The sequence below is a fragment of the Rana temporaria genome, chromosome 1 (genome assembly GCF_905171775.1).
Source record: "Rana temporaria chromosome 1, aRanTem1.1, whole genome shotgun sequence".
NCBI classification, from domain to species: domain Eukaryota; kingdom Metazoa; phylum Chordata; class Amphibia; order Anura; family Ranidae; genus Rana; species Rana temporaria.
The window spans coordinates 629,381,838-629,407,298 of NC_053489.1; the positions used below are offsets into that span (position 1 = coordinate 629,381,838).

At 42.1% G+C, this 25,461-nt stretch overlaps 1 protein-coding gene across 2 annotated transcripts in view; it reads right to left on the minus strand.

Moving 5' to 3' along the window:
- Positions 1–25,461, minus strand: part of SORCS2 (sortilin related VPS10 domain containing receptor 2) — a 1,216,738-nt gene that overhangs the window by 761,493 nt on the left and 429,784 nt on the right. For both annotated transcript variants that reach the window (XM_040335380.1, XM_040335381.1), the window contains exon 2: positions 21,932–21,999. In XM_040335380.1, coding sequence (XP_040191314.1) covers positions 21,932–21,999 — 68 coding nt within the window. The remainder of the gene's footprint in view (positions 1–21,931; positions 22,000–25,461) is intronic.

Genomic DNA, 25,461 nt, shown 5'->3' on the forward strand with positions numbered 1-25,461 from the left:
GAGCTGAAAAAAATGAAGCTAAATGCTTCTAAGCATGCGTCGACTTGATTCTGAGCATGCGTGGATTTTTGACCGATGGAGTTCTATACAGACGATCGGATTTTTCTATCGTTTTTTATCCATAGGAAAAATTTAAAACATGTTCTATTTTTTTACACCGATGTAAATAAAACCGATGGGGCCCACACACGATCGGTTTGTCCGATGAGAACAGTCCATCAGTCCGTTTTCAGCATACAAACCGATCGTGTGTACAGGGCTTTAGCCTACATGTGTAAACAGGCTTTTGGAATCATGCTTGGCCAGGCATTGGCTTGGGGCAGCTCTAGGATAACTACTTGGCTACTATTTTCCAGACCTGGCCAGTCTGGCATTATTAGGAAAAGAATGAAGCTGGTATTTTTCCCAGAAATGGTAGCAACATTAGGGGCCATACCTAAAACATTATTGCAGTCATTACACTATATAAACTAGGCACAAATAATTGTTGACTACATGAAACTGAACTTGTCCTTGTGCTCTAGGATTTATAAACCATTGTCTTGTCTAAATTGAGCCAAATGGAAACTCAAATTAAGATCCAGTTTCTCACATAAGGAATGACAAAGGAGCGTATGTAAATAAGCAAATCAACAGCCGCAATGAGTGGGTAAACAGAGAGGCCGGTTCTGCTGAGTTGGCTCTGGGCAGTAAAGCGGGCAGGCAGACAACCATCTGTACTCACTTTATCTTGCAGCATACTGCAAAGCAGCTAATTACTCGTAGTTTGACTTGAAACCATTGAACTGTAAAGCTGTAGTGAACAAATGCCATCACGGCACAGTATTCCTTACTGATGCTGATTAATCACCAGGTCACCTAGGTAGCTGGTCAAAAAGGCCACTGTGGAAGATCTTTTATTAAATCAAAGCAACATTTAAGGAAACCGTAAGTGGTCAATGACCCTCTTGCAAGCAAACCTGACGCATCCTTATGCACAGTGTTCATTCAAAACAAATGTTGATCTGTTTGGATTTAAAGACTAAAAGAAGCAGAAAATGGAAGCAATTTCCAGCTGCTACTTGGGACAGTTTCCGTGTCTGTCTAAGAGAACAGGTGGCTAATGGATTTTCTTGTTGATTGTTCAGTAGGAAAATGCACAGAACCATGACTAGTCTAGGCAGCTAGGAACAAAACATCAATAATAACACAAAGAACATTGCATACAATACAAATTTGTTCTGACACATCGAGATCAGAAAACCGGTTGTGTTGTAAGAAGAAGCATAGGCAGAAGCTTCATTCTGGAACCACGAAAGATGCAGCAGAACAGTGTATGGCGATTGTTTTTGTTGATGCATGCCAATTAGGGATGAGCTTCGAGTTCGAGTCGAACTCATGTCCCATCATGAGTCCCATCTTTTCTTTTTAATAACCACCGTGACAGTCGCCACTTATACATTAGGAATCCGCATGTGCTGTATATAACATAGTTTCCAGTCTTTGCCCATGTCTGGGGATTTTTCTTAGCACTCCTGATCCAGCAAGCAGCCACCCTGATTGTGGGCATCTGATGCCCACTGGAACTTTCTTCCAGGATTAGGTGCAGTTGGCTACACAGCATGCACCCTCCCCATCCCACGCATGTGCAGTGAGAGCAAATCACTGCCCACTATGGGAATAGCAGGTAACCATAGTAACAAGGGTTGCCCATTGACTCCTGGGATTGATGACACTGCTATCCCAGGCGCCCATGGGAAAAGGTAAATTACATACCTCGCCATGGTGAGGGTGGACGGAAGTTCATAATTTACATTAAACAAAAGGTAGAAGATGAAAAAGAAAAACTATCCAAAAATGAATGGTGATGTGATCAGCAACAATTGCAGCCGTTCACGTAAATTAGGGAGGAACTCTACTTTAATGCTCCTAATATTGACATGAAAGTCCTCTCTCCTCTCCACCAGTGGCAATGGTCCTAAATCCTACACTGAAGGTACATTTAATGATGTGTGAACGCTGTTCCATGTGGTTGTATTCTAAGCCTAGGCCAACATAATAACAAATCCCCCCCCCCCCCCCCCGCAGGCCACATTTTCATGACATTCTGTACTCATAGGAAGTGGGTTGAGTGATGCTGGCTGTCATTCAACCCACATAAATGGCAACATATAGAAGCAGAAAGGAATTCATGTAGGGGGCAGCTCCACGCTGAAGGTGATTATTGAAGTAAAAGCTTTTTTAACCTTTTTTTCCTTTTTAGATGTATTCATGTATATATTTTTTTCCTGGTGTTCTGCTTTAGATGTCTTTATCAAAGGAGGCGTCCATTCTAATCAGCAGGGGATTCATTAAAAGAAGCCCTGCTGAATTGGAGCATAACGGAACCGATGCCATTTTTGTGATATCTCTGTCTGTTCAGTTTTTTCCTCTTCCTGCACACGGAGCCCTTGTTAGGTCTATGAAAAGGTAGGTAGAAAGGAGGGCCTGGTGTCCAATAAATGCAAGTTGGAAGATGAGTTTGAAGGCATCCAACTTCCATCTTGCATTTAATGGACACCGTGCACTTCTTTTCTACCTTCCTTTCCAAGCCTCCATGTGGAAATGACCACAAGGCCATACCCAAAGGCAGCAGCCCAAGCACCAAGAGGGCTTACCACCACTTTCTTTCAATTGGGCACAAACCACAGTAAGGGAATTATTCCTACTTGCCCATGTTATCACCCAGCCATGACCAGTGATTGATTGAGTCAGTCCAAAGCAGTCTCCAGCCCTAGCGAAATTAGGACTATGGGCAGTCAGCTGTAAATGGACAATCTGTTATGTTTAGGTCCGAAAAAACTGAAATCTTTTCTGTTTATTTTTCTGCCTGTAAATCAGTGTTTCCCAACTCCAGTCCTCAAGGCACACCAACAGGTCATGTTTTCAGGCTTTCCATTATTTTGCACAGGTGATTTGATCAGTTTCACTGCCTTAGTAATTACCACAGCTGTTTCATCTGAGGGAAATCCTGAAAACATGACCTGTTGGTGTGCCTTGAGGACTGGAGTTGGGAAACACTGCTGTAAATGATCTGGAAGGTAATCAGATGTAAAAATTACTTTTACTTTTAAACATTTCAAAGTTAGTTCAGGTCCACTTTAAAGCGGGAGTTCACCCAAAAATCAACTTTCTGCAGTTAGATCCAGCATACTGCTGACATCTGCAGTATGCTGGTCTTTTTTTAAAAATTTTGGTACTTATGGTTTTAGCAGTATCTCTTCTATGGCTCTGGGCGTTCCCGAAGGCAAGCGAGTTTATTGACGGCCTTCGATAGCGCGTCACGGCTTCCGAAAATAGCCAAGGTGACACTTGGCTGTTTACGGCGCCTGCGCCTGCCGTGTAGAGCTGACTGCGCAGGCGCCGTAAATTGCCGAGTGTCACTCGTGTGGATTTTCGGAAGCCGTGACGCGCTATCGAAGGCTGTCAATCAACTTGCTTGTCTTCGGGAACGCCTATACCAGGAAGTAATCCCCGCTCTGAGCCATAGAAGAAATACGGCTAAAACGATAAGTACCAAAAAAAAAAAAAAAAAGACCAGCATACTGCAGATGTCAGCAGTATGTTGGATCTAACTGCAGAAAGTTGATTTTTGGGTAAACTCCCGCTTTAAGATTAGGTAAAATCCCCAATATTTATCATATCTATATCCCATCTGTAAAATGTAAATAAGTGTGATATGTGTGCGTTGCCTCCAGTATCACATCTAGCAATCACGGCCCACCTCCGCTCCAGATCTATTCCTGTCTATGTCTTTAGGCACTCCGTCCATCTCTGTCTTCATCCCCAGCCTTATTATGATAGGCGAATCCATAAAAGTGATCTGTCTTCTCCTATATGATGCATTACTGTGTTTTAAACGGCTCCCACCAAAAACTAACGTGAATAATGTGAAACTTTCCTTTGTCGCCAAACTGTTATATTCAAGGAAAGAAAAATAAATTGTGATGTATATATTTTTGCTGGCTTGCTTCTTAAATGTATTCTACTTACTTGTCCCTCATAGCAACGTTAGGCATAAAACAGCTTCCTCGCAGACGCACAACTGCGCAGATAACGGATGCTGCAAATTAATGGAGGCTTTTAGCGTTCTGCATGATAACTTCCACGCAGGCTGTACATCAAGGAGACGCATTAGCAGATACAATTAGACAATTATCATCTGGTAAACAAAGCTACAGATGGAAATTTCAGTGTATTTGTGTGGATCAATGTAGAATGTCTACTGCTCAAAGCAAACCATAAAAGAACACAAATTGGTAAAAAAAAAATCTTACTGCAAACTTAATCAGGGGTTCCACAGAAAATGGATTCCTGTTTAAAGCGGAACTAAACTGTATCTGTATACAAACTGCATCTGAAAATGCTGTTATAATTAATTTGTAATATTCAAAGCAAATTCACCTATCCATCCAATTCATCATACTTTATTTTGTTGAGAAATCACTTTGAAAAAAAGCAGTAGCATTGACTTCCTGGAATCCATCTGCCCTTAGCTCAGGGCATGCAGGCCAGATTAGCTGAGAAACCCCTTACCCCCTCCTCCAAATGAAAGAAAAGAAAATGCCACCTTTAGCTTAGCTTGACCCCCTCCTTCTGGCTCAAAGTACTTGTACTAGAATGTTCTGATTATTATCCATGCTTTTAAATACATTTGAGTTTATTGCTAGCTGGGGTGAAGAGATTTTATTTTTTAACCCCTCGGATACTGCACTATAGGAAGCATGTTTTCTTGTTTTTCCCATGCATTTCTGAACTTAACCGGTAGCAAATGTAGAAGCAGCACAGTGGAAGAAACGCATACCAGTCATAGATTGCCTTTTTTCTTGAGCCTTCAATGAAGGTCTCTTGAGCCCCTTGGGGAAAGAGAGCCTTGACCGATGGGGGCATGGCCAGGTACAGAATAAGGTCTTCAAGGATTGGTTGCCAGAGGGAATGGGCTGGGCCTGAGCTCTGAAAAATTATTGCCCCAGGGAATTTCCGGGTCTTTTAAGGAACGTGGCTGGAAAAGCTGCCCATCCTCCCGCCCCTTTTTCCTATGGTATGTCACAACTTTCTGCGGTTTCTTGACCTTGCCAGCATAAAATGGCTGTAATGGGCCATGCCCTTGATGGAAATCGGAAGTAGGCGGCCTGTCCAGCACTTATGGTAAGGACAGGCCCCCTCCCCTTTTGGAATTGTGTGCTCACAGTACAACTGTGACTGGCACTGGTGTTCACATTTTATGTTTGGATTTAATAAAGCTGTGGCCTTGCCCTTTCCAACCTAATGGTTGTAAGTGTGTTTATTTAACGGGGTGAATGGGCAAGGGGGAGGGTTTTTCTATACATCTATGTTACAGACTAGTACCTGGGCTCATTGCGCCTCAGCAGTCAAGATTATTAACGATTCCTAGGAGGGAGTTTTTGCCCAGGGTATAAGATGTGTTTGACCCCCTGTAGGGTCGTGTAAAGGAGGTGAGTGAGCATTGCATGTGGTGGTGGGAGCACTTTGGATATGGAGGTTGTTTAAAGAAGCACCACACAAGCTGTCTGTACACCAGTGGAAGAATTTTTCTATTTGTTTTTATTGGACTTTTTAATACACCATCTGTTTGTCTTTGCACAAATATGCTCCCAGTTCTTACCTTTTGCAGAGCTGCCATACTTTTATTTTAATCAAATCAGTGCCTGACCTCATGCTTCTGGAAGAACGGTCAAACATTCCCACAGACACATTCCTAAACCTTGTGGACAGCCTTCCCAGAAGAGTTGAAGCTGTTATAGCTGAAAAGGGTGAGCCAACTCAATATTGAACCCTATACACTAAGACTGAGATGCCATTAAAGTTCATGTGCGTGTTAAGGCAGGTGTCCCAATACTTTGGTTAATATAGTGTAACAGGAATATGAAATCTGCTGCAAGTATTCAACCCTTTGGGTTGGCCAAATATTATTCCCACTGCAGGCCGTGGTTACTTCTGCCAGCTCATAGTGAATGTTTTTTAACCTTTTTGTGACTTCTATATGATTTAATCCAAATATAAAATGCCCCTTATTGTGAGGATACTGTAAAGAACTAGGAATGTGCAACTGTGTGCTCCCAGCTCTCAGCTATGCTACTAAGCAGAAAAATAGCCATAGGTTTATTGTCTTGATACCTAACGCATACCAACACTACTAAACTTGGTCTTAATCTTGGCCACCTCGACATTCAATTTTCAAAAACAACTCTGGCAGCAAAAGGGTTAATCTTTGCATTCCTATCTACAGTCAGCTATTATTTTCTATAACTGCCAAAATGTTAAAATATGGCAATTTCCCTCAAAAGACGGGACTTTCCAGAATTCTCAATGCTCTGCTCGTATAATTGGTTTGCTCAAACTGCGAATAGTTTGAGGTGAAATTTCAGACCCAGGGAGCGGGAGGAGACCTTCTCAAAAATGACCCTGATCTAACCCTTGTCCATTCTATCTAAAAAAAAAAAGTTATATTGGCTATGTCTCTTTTTTACACAAATTAATAATTTTTCTTTAAGCCATGAAATATGTATTCTGTATTTAATGTATATGCAGTGGTGTCTGTCATCTTTAGTATGAGAATTCACAGACACAGAGTAAGTTTAAGTATATTTTTTTTATCGGAATAAAGCAGTTAAATGTATTCAAATACCTCTGCCTCCAGCTGGTATCAATGCCAAATGCTATATTGACTGACTACTGTTCTTCCGTACAATAGAACTCAAGGTTTGGAGGCGCTCCAAAACAGCAATCCAAAGGGAATATGAAGTTATATTTATTTAATCATATAACATAAAGCAGAACTGAGCAAACAGAAAAATACACAGTTGAGTATTATACAGTATACAGTTAGTCTGCTGTTAATGCCAAATGTGTTGCAATTCTGCTAAGACAATAGTGCGATTTATACACATCTGCCACACTGCACAGCTCAGCTTGTGGCGTCATGATTGTGCGTTCACTTTGTCTGTTTCATAATATTTCACTGCTTCTGCTTTTACCTCTAACAATGAATTGCTTTACAGTACTTGTAGCTACCAATGTTAGTGTGGGTCTGTTATAAAGCTCATTTACTTCTTGTTAATAATATGTCAGTACTTAAAGTGGCTGTACAGGCTGAAGGTTATTATTGATGCAAAAAACAAGTAAATTATGGTAAATGATAAATGGTTTTTAATTTTTTTTTACAAATAAATATGTGAAAAGTGTGGCGTGCATTTGTATTCAGCCCCCTGAGTCAATACTTTGTAGAACCACCTTTTACTGCAATTACAGCTGCAAGTCTTTTTGGAGATGTCTCTATCAGCTTTGCACATCTAGAGAGTGATTCTCAATTGGATTTAGGTCTGGACTTTGACTGGGCCAATCTAACACAGGAATATGCTTTGATCTAAACGATTCCATTGTAGCTCTGGCTGTATGTTTAGGGTCATTGTCCTGCTGGAAGGTGAACCTCCACCCCAGTGTCAAGTCTTTTGCAGACTCTAATGCCTCATACACACAAGCGAAATTTCCGCCAGCAAAGTCTGATGTGAGCTTTTCTTCGGAAATTACAACTATGTGTATGCTTCATTGGACTTTTGCAGTCGGAATTTCTGCCAGCAAAAGTTTGAGAGCAGGTTCTCAATTTTTCAGAAAATCTTTTCGTCTGTATGGAATTCCAACGCGAAAAAAAAACGCATGCTTGGAAACAATTCGATGCATGCTCGGAACAGATTTGTGGAGTGCATGACTAATAGTTGTCCTGTGGACAGATTCTCCCACCTGAGCTGTTGATCGATGGCAGCTTCTTTAAAGTTAGCATGGACACCTTGGCTGCTTCTCTGATAAATGCTCTACTCACCTGGCCTGTCAGTTTAGGTGGACTTGGTAGGATCTTGGTAGGTTTGCAGTTATGCTATACCCTTTCCATTTCTGGATGATGGATTGAACAGTGCTCTGTGAGATGTTCAACGCTTTGGATATTTTATAACCTAACTCTGTTATAAACTAATTAGGTGACTTCTAAAGGCAATTGGTTCCACTAGATTTTAGTTAGAGGTATCAGAGTAATGCTACACTTTTCAAAAATGTATTTGTAAAAATGTTTTAAGACTCTCCCTTGTCACTGGACACAGTGAGAGCAGTTGGAGCCATTGGCTCCTGCTGCTCTTAATTAAATCAAGTTATGAGGGAATGAGGGCCAGGGCTGAGCCACACTGTGTGTGGCAATAGACACACAAAGTACAGCCCACACGAGTACCCCCCTAGAAAACGATTGCTGGGGGGTATTTCAAGGCAGGAGGAGCCAGGAGCGCCATTGGCGGTGGACCCCAGAAAAAGAGGCTGTTCTGCAAAAACATTGCACACAGTAGGTAAGTATAACATGTTTGTTATTTAAAAAAAAAGAGAGAGAAATAATTTAATATCACTTTAAATTTTCATAGCCTGGACATGTCTGAACTATAGCCAGCTTAAAATAATCAACCCATCCCCCTTCCCCAAACTGCAAGGGGTGATTTCATCTAGGTATTAATGAATATGGTAAAATGCTTAAATGTATTTCCAATTCCCTGGCAATCAGCACTCTTCTCCATTCTCTGATACTCCCATAATGTAGATGGGCACCAAGTGTTCTTAGTAGGACCCCTGGGCCCCCATTGTACATTACATCCGAGAGCTGCAGCTGGTCGAGTGGCGAAGAGGTGGACCAGTTGTATGACAGGGAGGAAACTTGCAGGAGCAAGGAATAAGGCAAGTATTGCTGCTTATTTTGAAACCCCTGGTGCCCAATACACAGGCTGCAGGTGGCCAGACAACCCTCTGTGTGTGGTCTGCCACGTGCTGGACTGGGTCTGCCATCTGTTGAGTACCAAAGGGCACCAGAGCAGTACTGGGGTTCTGGGCACTGAAACATTCTCTGCATATAGATTGTATTGTCAGGCAGAATGAGCTCCATCCAATAGTACAACTCAAGTTCCGGCCTTGGAGTGATAGAAAGCAGCATGGGAGCATGTGATCAAGTAAGTGACCATCAAATGCTGGGAGGTTATATTTCACTGCCACTAACTATTGTGTCCACTGACACCAACGCTGAGAGCCGGTTCACACAGGGGCGGCACGACTTCGGGGGCGACTCGGCCAGGCGACCTGAAAACGACTTCCAAGGCGATTTGCAAAATGACTTCTGTATAGAAGTCAATGCAAATCGCCCCGAGTCGCCCCCGAAGTAGTACAAGAACCTTTTTCTAAGTCGGAGCGACTTGCGTCGCTCCTATTAGAACGGTTCTATTCACTACAATGGGACGCGACTTGTCAGGCGGCTGTGTCGCCTGACGAGTCGCGCCAGTGTGAACCGGGTCTAAGGGTTATTATTGTGTTTACTTACACCAATGGTGGGGGTTATTATTGTGTCCACTAATAGCAATGCTGGGGGTTAACATCGTGCATACTGACACTAATGCTGGAAATTATTATTATGGCCATTCACACCAATGCTGGCAGTTATTATTGCATCCGCTAAAACCAATCTTGGGGGCTTTGATTGCGGCCACTGACCCCAATTCTGGAGTTACTATAACTGCCACTGACAGTGCTGGGGGTTACTCCTACTGATACTGACACAAATTCTGGGGGTTAATATTACCCTCCACCAGGGGCGGACTGACAACTCATGGGGCCCCCGGGCAATAGAAGATTATGGGGCCCCTCTGGCTTACAGATGGCCACCATGCCAGGAGGCAGTGCAGAGGCAGGGCAGCTAAAATCTTGGGATATTCACATTAAAAGCATGTCAGTTTCGGACATATCAGGTACAGATCTAAAAAAAACACAGATTTTTACATACTGTCCCTGGTTTTACTGAGCCTGGCAACCCTGATGGGGCCCCCTAGTGGCATGGGGCCCTCGGGCAGTGCCCGAGTGACTCAATGGTCAGTCCGCCCCTGCCCTCCACTAATACCAATGATAGGGTTTATTTGCATTTTTTATCAGTGTGTCAAAATGATTTTGTGTTGAGGTGCATTAAAGCTTATTCATACTGTATATAACACCTTCAATTTGCCGTATTGCATTTAATTTTTAAACAGATTTAGAAGATTACAGCGATGATAGGTTAACAAAGAAAGGTTTAATTAATAGTAATTCATATTTGTAATACCATTTAATTAATAACTGGCTTGTGTAGCAATATATATTCTGTATCATTTTTTTTTTTTTTTTTGTGAAAGTGGAATTCTACTTTAATTTTACCTTTCCTATTAACTTCTGTAAAATATCAGTTTGCCTTCCCTAGTTACTATAGGTTTCTGCCCTTTGCATATTTTTATTGCCCTCTCTCCTGCCTAATGACTATGCACATGCATTTTGCTGATGGGTATATGCAGGTGTATATTATCGGAGGAAACTGGCAAGTGAGATAATTAAAATCATTTTGACTACGCAGCATAATAACCAGGAACACATGTGACATATTTTAATATCTGTTAATGTTCAGCACAAGTTAATAAGGAGCAATTAAGGATGTTCTAAATAGCATCCTGCAAATTACTTAGAAAAAAAGCTGAGGGTGAAGTAATGACAGGCCTAAATTATCCCTTTTTTTTCCGGATGTTCTCAAAGAAGTTTCAGGGACCACGGAAAGGTCAATATTAATAGGATTATTAAGCCAAATGTTTAAGTAGAGTGCTTGAGAGAGCCTATGCAAAAAGATTATAGAAAGGTGTCATTTGCAGAATGAAGAAAACTTAAAGTTCTTTTATAAAGCACAGTATATAGGTACTGGGCAGGCAACCATACGAACTGTAGTAATAAATAAAGTGTTATATAAGAAAGTGAATTCAGCACCAAAAAATGTATTAATAAATATACATAAATCAGTATTAATATTATAAGCTGCTCCTCAAATAAAGTATTGTATACTAAAATCGGTGAAAAAAATGTGAAAGAAAAGGCCGCTCAGCTATAGGATATCTCTCTCACATACCATCCTATATTAGTGATATATATTGATTAGCCAAATACCAGCTAAATTAAATATAATAATAAACAAACAAACAACAATGCCAGTGATGCACTATCCACTAGTGCTGGTTGTGCAACAGTAATTGATTATTACAAAAATGTCCCAATATTGTGCTGTGAAAAAAATCCAATGATAGATCTTCTTTAGTAACTTAAAAATATATTCTTGCTTAAGGTGATATATGTGCTCCTTGACCAAACATGTTAATTTTTCTTCACCCGAAGTGCCCAGAATTAAGATGCGCTTTTCAAAGATATTTGACTTCTTTAATGAAAAAGAAAGTCAAAAATAGCGTAGACAGGATTGTGCCTGCATACATGCTGGATTGACTGGATAAGATGTTATGCCTCACTCCCGGAGTTTAGGTTAGATGAAAAAAACAGAAATACCCATAGCGTAATACTGTTTTATTAAAATAAATATAAAAAAGGGAGCCAATTGGCTTTTTACATTAAAATGTGCCTCCCGACACTGGGGCTGCAGATAAAACAAATTGTTTCTTTGCGTTCCACACTACTCTGCTTGCTCCTCAAGCGCCAGAGATGGCGTAGGCAGACATGTGACCAGGTACCGCCGCCGACGTACGTTTTGTAATGTTTACGTCTTCAGGGGCGTGAAGACGTAAATATTACGAAACATACATCGGCGGCGGTACCTGGTCACATGTCTGCCTACACCATCGTTTTTCTTGTCGTTCAAAAACCCGTCGTTTTTCACAACGTGATTCCTCTCCAGCCTGACTTGCATACACACGTTCAACCAAAGAGCGGTGACGTACAACAAGTACGACTGGACTATAAAGGGGAAGTTCTTTTCAAATGGTGCCACCCTTTTGGCTGCTTTTGGGCTGCATACTTGATTCTGAGCATGCACGTTTTTTTCCCCTCGGAAAAGCATACACACGACCGTTTTTTCGTGACGAGAAAAAGACTGATGTGAAACACGATGAGAAAAAAGAGAGCTGGTTTCAATTTTTTTGCAGGGAAGTTTTTTCGTCGAGAAAACTGCTAGGGTGCATACACACGACCGGTTTTCTCGACCAATATAAAAAATGGCAGTTTTCTCGTCGTGAAAAACGGTTGTGTGTACGAGGCATTAAAGTTTGGTTCACATGATGCAATGCAGCAGCCCCAAGCAAAAAAGCAATGTATTCTATTGATTTGTTTTACCAGCAGGAAGGCAACTACTGCTTGAGACAGCAGTTTCTTTACCAATGTGTCATACAGGTGTCCACGAGCTCTTGGAGGTTGAGTTTGGTGTAACATTAATACAGTGTTGGGTGAAGTCTTCATTAATATAACTTCCAAACCTCTTGTGTCTGTCAATGGCCAGGAGTTTCAAAGGGTGGAACAGCCAGAGTACACAACGCTTTGGTCCTCGACACCAGCAGTATAGGATGTGTGGCCAGGTTGAGTTGTTTTACACCACCAAGAGGAGGGAAATGGACCAAACTGAACTTGCCTTAGAGGTAACAAGATACAATCTGTTCCATCATCCATAAGGAAAAGGAGAAACAGGGCAGTTCCAGCTGTCGTTTTAATGGGTGGGTTGGCCAGAGTACACAGCACTTGGGTAACCCCACCAGTAGTATATGATGTGTGGACAACACATGTAGGTAACCAAGAGGATGCATGTGGGCCAAATTGAATTTGCCTTAAAGGCAACAAGATATAATCTGGTCCAAAAGTGAAACAGGGCAGATCCAACTCTATATTCTTGGTTTTCTTAAAGAAAAGCTGCACTAAGAGAAATACAAAGCCTGCCACTGCTGACCTCTGGTTATGAAAATGCTAGGTGTCTGGTTGTAATGCTCATCTGATGACTTTACTACTTTTTAAAATATTGGTCCAAAAGAAGCATGCAAATAATTTCTAAATCACTTAATGCATGTTTGTGTAAAGACAGTGACATAAAACACACTCAATCCAGAGACAGCCAGACAATTACTACTTTAGAAAGAAGTTAGCAAAGGTAGAAATTGTCTATCTCTCCCCATCTCTTGTTCCCTCTTCTTCAGTTTCTCTCTTCTTTTCTCTATCTCTCTCTCGTCCTCTCGTTCTTCTTATTCGCTCCATCTCTTTCTACTTATTTTCTCCCTTTATCACTCTCTTCCTCAGTTTGTCTCTTCATCAGTTTCTTTCTTCTTCCCCTTATCTCTCTCTCTTCTTATGAATTTTTCTTACTCACTATACCCCCCCCCCTCTCTTCTTCCCTCTATGTCTCACGTTCTCTTCTTCTTCTTCTTCTTCTTCTTCCCTCTCACTTTCTCTCTCTTTCTCTCTCATTTCCTCTATCTCTATCCCTCCCTTTCTTCCTCTTTTCATCTCTCTTTTTCCCTCTTCATATCTCTATTTCTTGCTCCTTTTATCTTTTTTTGTCCCATATCTCTCTCTCTCTCTCTCTCTCTCTCTCTCTCTCTCTCTCTCTCTCTCTCTCTCTCTCTCTCTCTCTCTCTCTCTCTCTCTCTCTCATTCTGCCTCTCTGTAATACAGTATAACATTGTATTAAAGTATATGTAAGCCCTCACCTTGTGAGTGAAAAAAACTATTCAGTATATAATAGAAATGAAAAGCAAAATATTTTGTATACACATAATAAAACATTACAAATACCTTGTTTTCCCCTTTTTTTTATAGCTAAACACATAATCTATGGTCTCAGCTGTATAAAGAGCCGAGGATGGATAGAGGGCGTTGGTGAGGAGAAACCAACCGGGGGGGGGGGGGTCCGAACAAGTCTGATCAAAGGAGGAGATCAGGCTGAGTACTCAGCACAGCTAGAAAACTGACCATGCTGTGTTATCATGCCTAGTGTGGTCAATTGTTAATAGGAAAGTAAAGGGACCAGCAGGAACACCAGGTATTTCACACAAAGGAAGCAATACAAAGAGAACAGATACTTGTGTAATACAAGTGCACGGTACAGCAGACACAGAATATAACATGTAGGGTTTGGATATTCTTTAACACAAAAGAACAATATAATTTGGTATAATTAGTAAAACAATGTCAATTTCTCATCTACTGTATTGTTTTATAATCCTCAGAAAACTACTGCCATATACAGAAAAAAATAAGATCTAAAGTTATCCATTCCATGTCTGTAAAATATTTTTGCACATGTGTTTGCATTTGTTATAATTCTCAAAACATATGAAACTAATCATAGCTACAAGGCTATGGAGCCCCAGGACCACAAACAAATAGAATGCCCATTTATGAGGAACATAAGGCTTGAACCTGTGAAAAGCTGACATTGGTGTGCCAGTGCCTCTCCTCTGTGTACCTGCCTTTCCCTTTCCTATGACTTCTCAGCCTGCAACAGTGCGTTCTGTGAATGGCTTTCTACATCTGCTATCAATGTTCTGCATGAAATAGTGTAAAATCCCCATGACATGGGATAATGGGCAGTATCAGGGCTAAAGCAACCAAAGATGGAAGGCCATCAAGACTTAAAACATACAATACTCTCAAGAGAAGGTCTACATTTACCGCTGAGCCATGGGCCAGTCTCAGACTAACAGTAATGGAATGAAACAATAGTTCAGAGTTTTCCCTAGGCCTTCTTCAAAGGCTCACTCCTGAAATGATCAGTTTATCGCACAGAAAAACAACACATACTCATGGCTCTTGTTTCATAAAGAAAACACAGAAAGCATTCAATCTGATAACACATCAGAGTTATATTATTATTACTATTATTATTTTATCTATTTAGTGGTCAGGTCAGATTGGAGGTTTCATATTATAAGTCTGCATATTGTATAATTCAATTGTATCATGATTATATCCCTTGGTCAGGTCATGTTGGAGGTATCATGTTTTAAGTCTGTATATTGTCTCATACACTTGATTATATGCAGTGGACAGGTCCTGTTAGGGGCAGTGTCAGGAAAAGGTCATCTAGCGTCATCTAGCGCCAAGGGCAAAGATGCCCAAAAAATGTGGGCACAATTATGCATAATTACCCCAAGCATAAATTCTCTTTGCAAGCCAAAAATTCTCCCCAAATAAAAATGTCCCCTCTTCCAGCACTCCTGCCAGCTTGTAAGTAGACACTTTCTATGCAGCCCCCCCACCTCACATTATCCAAAGCGCCCAGGTTAGCTGACCCTCCTGCCCACCCCTTGTCCCAGACCTAGGAGGTATTATATTCTTCTTTTTTTCACAATCAAAGTTTATTCAAAGAAAATTGTAACAATGAGTTGACAATAGGTATTGAATGATAAAGGATCTAGAAACGCAATACACTGATCGTCGGAGGTATTATATTCTATGTCTGAATATAGTTTAATATAACTGTATTATGATAATGCCAGTGGACAGGTCAAGTTTGAGATATATACCTATGTCTGAAAATGTAATAAAACTGCCTTATGATCATGCCAGTAGACAGGTCATGTTGGAGGAATTATAATCTACATGCAAATATTATGTAATATACAATATAACCTTGGTTTGAGAGTAACTTGGATTGAGAGTGTTTTGCATGCCAACCAAAATATTTGTATACATTTTGACTTTATTAACAAGCGATGTCTTGATTTTCAATTAGCGTCACATCACAACTTGGTATAAAAGATAAGAAAGGCGCCTCTAAGGCCCTGTACACACGAGCAGACATGTCCGATGAAAACGGTCCACGGACTGTTTTCATCGGACATGTCTGCTGGGAGCTTTTGGTCTGATGTGTGTACACACCATCAGACCAAAATCCCAGCGGACAGAGAACGCGGTGACGTATAAGACACCAACGTTCTCTAAGGCCTCGTACACACGAGGGGACATGTCCGATGAAAACGGTCCGCGGACCGTTTTCATCGGACATGTCCGCTCGGAGATTTCGGTCTGATGGTTGTACACACCATCAAACCGAAATCCGCGCGGACAGGATACGCAGTGACGTGGACACGCCGTCGCCACGACCCTGGAAGGTCAATGCTTCCACACATGCGTCGAATCACTTCGACGCATGCGAGGGCTTTCGGCCGAGCGGACATGTCCGGTAAGTCGTACAGATGACCGAACATGTCCGACGGACAGGCTTCCAGCGGACATGTTTCTTAGCATGCTAAGAAACATTCGTCCGCTAGAAACCTGTCCGATCCGCCAGAAAATTGTCCGGTCGGCCGTACACACGACCGGACATGTCTGCTGACATGTTCGGTCGTGAGTACGAGGCCTAACACGCGAGTTCAATGCTTCCACGCATGCGTCAAATCAATTTGACGCATGCGCGGGATTTCGGGCCGCTGGTTATACGCCATAACCAGCGGACATGTCCGATGAGTCGTACTAACCATCGGACATGTCCGACGGACATGTTTCCAGCGGACAAGTTTCTTAGCATGCTAAGAAACTTTTGTCCGCTGGAAACCTGTCCGCTAGGCCGGAAAACTGTCCGCTAGGCCCTACACACGGTCGGACATGTCCGCGGAAACTGATCCGCGGACCAGTTTCAGCGGACATGTTCGGTCGTGTGTACAAGGCCTTAGTGTAGCAATATGGTTACATTTAATGAAAGCACAACATTAAGCAACTCACATGGTTGATGTTTAAAACAGGCATCCGGGGTAAAGCTGTCCACATAGACCGTCCTCTGCACAGCCATCGACGTCATCCCTTTCACGAGCACTCAATGAGCGCTTCAAGCCAAGCTTTTCTTAGATGTGCCCGTTTTAATCATCAACCATGTGAATTGCTAAATGTTGTACCTTCATTAAATGTAACTACGGTATATTGTTACACTTAGGGGAGCCTCTCTTCTTTTTTTACTGTGTAGCACATGCTGGATTTTGCATCTAATCCGATTGTAGAGGCTGCCATCACATTGCTATAATATTTTTATATGGACTATAAATTGAAGGACTTATAAATAAATGGTTGTGGAACAAATAATCTGAGTTTACATTATTTCTTATGGGGAAATTTGCTTTGATATACAAGTGCTTTGGATCACAAGCATGTTTCCAGAACGAATACTCGCAATCCAAGGTTTTACTGTAACTGCATTATGATCATGCCAGCAGACAGATTAAATTGAATGTATCTATATCTGTATACGGTTAGAGCAGCCTTTCTCAACTAGGGTTCCTTCAGAGGTTGCTAAGGGTTCCTTAAGCAATGAGCAATCTCTGCCTCTCAGATGAGTATTCACTGACAACAATGATTATTTTACTGCAGATAACTGAGGTTTTTTTTTCAATGACCATGAATGCAAGGAGCATTCTTGTCAGTGACCATAACGGTAAGCTACTGTGACCTGTAGATATAGTAACTATCAGTAGGAGTTCCCTGAGCTGTAAAGTTGTTTCAAGAGTTCCTCCATGTTAAAGCAGAACTTCACCTAAAATGGTAAGTTCCTCTTTATGCCCTCCTCCCCCTTCATCTTCCACTTTTGGAAAAAATATATATTTTGGGGTTTTGTCAGGTACATACTCCCACTTTCTCTGGAATCATCTGGGCAATTCCAGCTAAGACTTTCCCCCACCGCCACCCTCAACCTCCTGAGACACATTACAAGTCCCAGGAGGCTTCAGGTCCATTCACAAAGCGCAGCGTGACTCGCGCATGTGCAGTAGGAGGCCAGCCGTGAAGCTACAAGGAGTCAGAGCCGGTATCCTGCAGTAGACATTCCAGTGCTTGACTAATATCAATGCAGTGAGGGGTGGGGGCTAACCATTGCAGTAGATTCCTTGATCCTACTCTTGGGTATTTGTGACACTGTGGCCACTGCCTCCCATAAGAAATTGTTGGCTTTCTATGCCAGGAAGGCAATTTTATCAAAACGTAAATTACAGGAACCCCATACTCTTCTTCTTTGAAGGTCTATAATCAATCAAATTCGACCTTTCTGTAACATTACTTATATGGGCCAAAATTGCCCATATGAAAAAAAATAATTGGGCTGCTTGGGTGGGGGCTAGAGATTTAACACTGTGATATTTGCCCTCTTTATCTAGTCTCTGCCATCTCATGGGTTTAAAGTGTTACTAAACCCACAACAGTAAAATCAGTCTATATATGCAGTAAAGCATGCTTGTTATACTCACTGTGGATCCTAAGGGGTTATTCTTCCGCATTGTGTAAAAAGGCTGTTTGATCCTGTATGCACAGATCCTCCCCTCCTTCCACTATCCCCTGGTAATTTCCTGATGGACCAGAGTCAGGCTGCACATGCTCACTTTGGTGTGTATTGATATTGCTAGAAAGTTTTTTTATTTTTTCTTGGGAGAGTGCATTCGATCAGCACAGGGACAATCAGCACTGTCCAGACAGAAAGTCAGGGGTCTTGCAGTCTCATAGGGCAGTCAGAAAACTCCTCCTACAAACTTTAACCAGTGCTTGGCTAGAAGTCACAAGACTGTTCTAACTGCTGATTAGAAAAGGTATTGGCGGTTTATATTTACTAAAATAATTGCATTTCCACGTTCTGTGTACTGTGGGAGACCAGATATAGCGAATGTAGGGTCCTGGGTTTAGTAACACTTTAATGTGTTGACATTTTTTAATTATATGTCTGGCGGGTGGGAAGCTGCTCAAGATGGGCTTTTTTTCCCTTCCTATTTTCGGTTTCTTCTACTTCCTTCTCTATCCATTTCCGCTCCCCCTCCTGCCTTCCCTAATTTTCCTATCTCTCCCCCCTTTTCTTCCTTTTCCATCTCCCTCCAGAGATGAAACCACTGACTATTGAGCTGTGGTATATAAATAACCGTATTTTGATATGTATTCATACTATTGATGTACTGTATGTATATGGTGTATTGATCGACAAGAATGTTGTTGTGTACCATCTATATTTATATGCCATGAATATTTAATTTTTTTCTGTGTTTTTATACAATTCAAAAAACTCAAAAAATGTATCTGTTACAAAACAAAAACAAAAAATGCCAGTGCTTGGGACCTGAAGACCATCAAAGGACTGGCCTAGGTGAGGACAGCGCTGGATCCTTAGACAGGTAAGAGTCCTGTCTTTATTACAGTATTTGTAGCTCCAGATAATTAACTTTTTTTTCAGAATGAAGAACCTCTTTAAGAAAGTAAGGAAACTTGGGGCCAGATTCACCGAGATCTGCGGCGGCGTAACGTATCATCTTTACGTTACACCGCCGCAAGTTTTCAGCACAAGTGCCTGATTCACCAAGCACTTGCGTGTAAACTTACGGCGGTGTAACGTAAAGCCGTCCGGCGCAAGCCGCCTAATTCAAATGGGGCGTGTACCATTTAAATTAGGCGCGTTCCCGCACCGAACGTTCTGCGCATGCTCCGTTTGGAAATTTCCCACTGTGCTTTGCGCAAAATTACAGTGCCCCGACGTGTTCTTTGAACGGCAACGTGCGTAATGTACTTTTGTATTCCTGGACATCTTACGAAAACATATTTTTTTTAAATTCGACGCGGGAACGACAGCCATACTTTAACATGGCTGTTCTAAATCTAAGCCATGAAATAGCAGGCCTAAGTTTGCGACGGGAAAAGCCGACTAGCGACGACGTAAGAGAATGCGACGAACGCGCGTACTGTCGTGGATCGCCGTAAACAGCTAATTTGCATACCTGATGCTGGAAACTCCACCCAGCGGCCGCCGGAGAATTACACCTACGATCCGAAGGCGTACGAAGCTGTACGCCTGTCGGATCTATGCCAAAAGCTGTCGTATCTTGGTTTGAGGATTCCAAGTCAAGATACGATGCGGCAAATTTGAAAATACGCCAGCGTATCAATAGATACGCCGGCGTATTTCTGGTGTGAATCTGGCCCATAGAGAGTAAAGAGGGAGTATTATGATCATGTCCAGTAGTTAGTTTTGTTGGCGGTATAATGCCCCAATGTTTGAGGGACCTGTATTAGCACTGAGTCCAGTGATAAGGTCACATTAGAAATGTAGCGTTCTTTATCTTTCCAGAGTGCAATAAAGTTCTACTATGATAAACTCCTAAGTTATGCTTCATTTTCCATATATATGAACCACATATCAGTTTACATACAACACAAAAATACACATACAGTGGAACCTTGGATTACGAGCATAAGCATATCAAAGCAAGTTTTCCCATAGAAGTCATGGAAGCAAAAATAATTTGTTCCACATTGACCTCTATGGCACGCAATACCACATATGGCCAGAGGTAGGAGGCACCAGAGAGACTCAGAAATACTTGTAGACCGTTCGGCTGCATTCGGAAAAAAAACCTTGGAAAGGCTCGGAAACACTCAGGAACTGAGTATTTACGAGTATTTGCAAGTGTTTCCGAGTATTCCTGAATGGCTCCGGAGCCCCTGCACCTCTGGTCAAATGCGATACTGCACACCGCAGTGGTTTGAATCCTGCTCGTGTTGCGGAACAACACTCGCAAACCAAGTCAGGATTTTTTTCAACTAATTGCTCGTATTGCGAAACGCTCATTAACCGCGTTACTCGCAATCCGAGGTTCCACTGTATCTAAAGTCAAAATGTAGTTAAAGTGGAAGTCAAGGCTTTTATGTATCTATATCAATCCTTATGTCCAAATGTCATGCCTTACCATGTTGTCACTCTGCAGTCAGCATTGTTGTATGGTTTTAGGCACCCAGGCCCGGATTCAGGTAGATCGGCGCATCTTTGTTCCGGCGTAGCGCATCTCATATGCGCTATGCCGACATATCCCAGAGAGGCAAGCTGAGTATTCACAAAGCACTCGCTCCCTACGTTGCGCCAGCGTAACGTAAATCTTTCGGCGTAAGCCCGCGTAATTCAAAGTAGGTGGACGGTGGGCGTGATTCATTTAAATGAACCATGACCCCATGCAAATGATGGTCCGAACAGTGCATGCGCCATACCATGGACGCATCCCAGTGCGCATGCTCAGAATCACGTCTAAAATACTCCATAAGATACGTCGAATCACTGCCTACGACGTGACGTAAGCTACGCCCAGCCCTATTCACGTAGTCCTACGTAAACAACGTAAAATTCGACGACTGTTCCGTCGTCCATACCTTTGCATGGCTTGCGCCTCCTATGTGGTGGAATAACTTTACGCCGGACGTAAGCCTTACGTAAACGGTGTATACTACTGCGACAGGCGCAAGTACGTTCGTGAATCGGCGTATCTCGGTCATTTGCATATTCAAGCGTAAATCAATGGAAGCGCCCCTTGCGGCCAGCGTAAATATGCGCCCAGGCTCCGACGGCGTAGGAAACTTACGTCGGTCGGATGGAGCCAAATTTCAGGCGTATCTTGTATTAAGAATCAGGCGCATAGATACGACGGCGCATCCATGAACTTACGCGGCGTATCAGTAGATACGTCGGCGTAAGTCTTTCTGAATCCAGCCCTAAATCTCTGTCTTGATCAAGTAGCAGTTCCTAGGGCAATGATGGTGAACCCCGGCACCCCAGATGTTTTGGAACTACATTTCTCATGATGCTCATGCACTTTGCAATGTAGCATCATGGGAAATGTAGTTCCAAAACGTCTGGGGTGCCAAGGGTTGCAATCACTGTCCTAGGGGCTGTGGTTGAGGCATCTCAAAAAATAGATCCTTGGCTTTCATTGTCTGGCTTTAGCACTTATGCTCTCCATCCTCTGCTCATTTGCTGATAGACAGTATAGTACCACCCCATGTCATCTAAACCTTCTCTCAGAGTTATGTCACCTAGGCTGCATCTTTTGAAATAGAAAGCTGGCCAGCGGGATCGTGTTTGCAAATTTATGGTATTCTCTAATGCTTTAATTTTACAAGTATTTTAAGAATTTCAAAGTATGCACTCGGGATTTCACTACTCAGCTGTGCCATTCTGCCGTCTTGACTTCCACTTTAAGTAAAATCTACACAAAGGCTTAGAATGATTTTATTTCTGTTTTGTTAAATTTTTTTAAAAGAAATGAGATGAGAAAAAGAGAAGTAATAGTAATGTAACCATTCCTACCTCCATAAAGAGCTCTCCAGAACCTTCCCCGTGTCGGCATGGTAAAACTTGGTGAGTATCAGAATAACCTGCATATAAAGAAGAAGGAATATACATTAGATGATAATATATGGTCCCATGTATATACCATTTTTTACTTTGTATCCCCTATCTCCCCCAAACACCAAATTTATAAAGTACTAAATATAACTGACAATACACACCAGATAATGAAGCTCCAGACACTGATGTCAACATAAAACATGGAACCCTAGATTCAGGGTCTACTGCCAACTGTCATTCCATTATTTAGAGAAAATGTCCCTGTGCGCCTCCTAGCATCAAAAGACACAGCATCCCACTGTCATAGCAGCTAGAAAAGTTCTCACTAAATACAGCAGATAACCAAATCTACAAACATCAAAAATCAACACTAATATACATTTTTTGATAATTATGGCTACTACTAAGACAAAGTGTGAGCATTAAGGTATAACTAACGGCATTTTTTTTGGGATTGGAGATGAATTAGAACACTGTTTAGGTTTTTATTGGTGTCTGTGCCCCCGCTATAGAGATTGACCCTCTCTAATTTACCATTTTACCATCATCGATAACCACTTCAGCCCTGGAAGATTTGGCTACTCAATGACTAGGCCATTGTTTGCGATACGGCACTGCGTGGCTTTAACTGACAATTGCGCGGTCGTGCGACGTCGTACCACAACAAAATTGATGTCCTTTTTTCCCCACAATTAGAGCTTTCTTTTGGTGGCATTTGATCACCTCTGTGATTATTTTTAACAAACAAAACGCTATAAACAAAAGAAGAGCGACAATTTCGAAAAAAACACAATGGGGTTGATTTACTAAAGGTAAATACAATTTGCACTGCAAGAGCACTAGGAAGTTCAGTCGCTTTAGATCTGAGGGGTAGATATGAAATGAGGGGAAGCTCTGATGATTTTATCATCCAATAATGTACAAGAAAAAATGCTGTTTTTTATTTTCCTTGCATGTCCCCCTGAGGCCTCGTACACACGACTGAGAAACTCGACGGGCAAAACACATCAAGTTCCTCGTCGAGTTCCTTGTTAGGCTTGTTGAGGAACTCGACAAGCTTGCTTTGCGTACACACAGTCAAGCCAAAATCTCCTCGTTCTCAAACGCGGTGACATACAACACATACAACGGCAGGGGAAGTTCGATTCTACTGGCTAAACTCTTGGGGCTGCTTTTACTAATCTCATGTGTTTGCGTGTTAAATAAAAGTTTGGTGAGAGACATTTCCACTTTTCAGTCTGTTACAGCTTTAAAAATGTGTTATCTCCATTACAAATGCTACTTTTACTCCCGTCTCAGACTTTATTCTGAGCAAGCGCGGGTTTCTTAGCATACAGACGTCCAAGTTTCTCGTTGAAAACCAGCCCGTCGAGGATCTCAGACTCCCATCGAGAAAATAGAGAACTTGCTCTCTTTTTGGCTCGTCGAGGTTCTCGACAGTTTCCTCGACGAAAATGTACACACGACTGGTTTCCTCTGCAAAAAAATATCTAGAGAGATATCTAGATATCTAGAGAAATATAGAGAGAGAGATCGGTGTTCATACTTAGTATGAACATACGATCTGTCTCCTCTCCCCTGAGAGAATCCAGTTCTCTCTCTGTCTTGAGCGATCGTGGGTGCCTGGCGGTCAATGCGCCCACTGGGCACTCGCATCAACTCCGTCGGCGAGCCGCGGACATGTGCGCCCCTAGTGGCTAAAAGGTGAAGCGACATTCAGTTACATCGGTTCGTCCAGGGGAGCCAACCTGCCACAGTGCAACTGCGGTGGCTGGTCAGGAAGGGGTTAAAAGTGAAAATAAAAGAAAGTCTCAAATTTGGGGTTGTCCCCAATAAAGTAATAGAGGGGAAATCTTCCAATGGGGACAACCGTCCTGGTGACCTGAGGGGCTCCAATATTTTGCAGGGATTCTTACTCACTTCCTATTTGGCTATGGGACAGGAACTGAAGGGAAATCTCCATATAGGGACACAGATGGTGAAAAAAAATGTGACAGGGGTTATAATCCTCCCTTGCTCTATTCAAAATGAAAGAAAAACATTTTTACTATAGTTCTACTTTAATAGCATTTAAACGCTAAATATGTACTGAATACGATTTACACATACCTCCCAACTTTCTTAGGTTAGAAATAGGAACAACCCCCCCTGCCATGCCACAATCACAGTTACGCAAATCACAAAGAAATAATATGCAAAAACGGATTAGTTAAACCCACACATTTTTCAGCACTACTTTTCCTTTATACTCACTTTTCAAAATAACAAACGCAATAATTTGAGGCCTTAATGCTCCGTTATGTTAATTGGGTGCTCAGAGCTCCTCTGTGACTTTCAAGTTTCTTCCCTGTTAGCCTTGAATTTAGATTTTGTTGCCTTATTGATTGAATTTTTATATCCTGTAATTCAATAAAGCCGTGGCCTTGCCCCTCCAACTAATCATTTCTGTGTTTATTATTAAGCAAGGGACAAGGGATTATCTGTTTAGCTCTGCATGTTCTATGCCAATGCTTCTAAGAAAACACAATTCGGAGGTTGCATGAAAGGTTTAGTGTGGTATAAAGTTTTTTTTACTTAAAGCGGAACTAAACATAAAACAAAACATTAAAACATTGTGAGCAAGTAAGGTCTTTATTGCAGAAGAGATGTTTAATGTTTCTTGAATGCATGCTGAGCATGTGAAGCTTATTGGGCATACCCGGAACACTCGGGCTATGCAGAATGAATGATGGACTCCAACGTGCATGCACAGGATGACTTCATTCCCCCAATCAAGAGGCCAGAAACCAAGGCACCCGGCAAAAGCCAGAAAGAAAATGACAGCGGCTGTTGAGGGATTTATGGGATGCATTGCTTAAGGTGGTGAGCATTTCATTCTGTTTAGTTCTGCTTTAGGAGCTCAACATCTGGCCCACTACAAGACATTATTAAGCCTGCCACTAAGGTCAATGCCATATCTTCAATGTTCACAGATTAAGGATTCAGGTCCCCAGTGGTAAAGTCTCTGATGTGGACCCTGATATGGGGGGGTCTGATGGGGACACTGATGTAAGTGGAACTCTTATGGACCCTCCGATATATGGGGAGACTCTGCTGTAAGGGGAAACTCTGATAGGCCCCTGATGTAAGGGAGTTCTGATGACTACCCTGAAAGAAGGGGAACTCTGATGGGACCCTAATATAAGGGGAGACTCTGATCTAAGGGGAACTCTTACCAGGACCCCAATGTAAGGGGGATTCTGATGTAAGTGGAACTCTGATAGGGACTCTAATGTAAGGGGGTTTTCTGTCAGGAACATTAATGTAAGGCGGACTCTTCTGGGGACTCTGATATAAGGGGGGAGGGCTCTGATGGGGAGACTAATATAAGGGGGGACTATGCTGTACGGGGGAACCCTGATAGGACCCTGATGTAAAAGAGCTCTGATGGTTACCCTAAAAAAAGGGGGGTCTCTAATGGGATCCTGATATAAAGGGACACCCTGAGG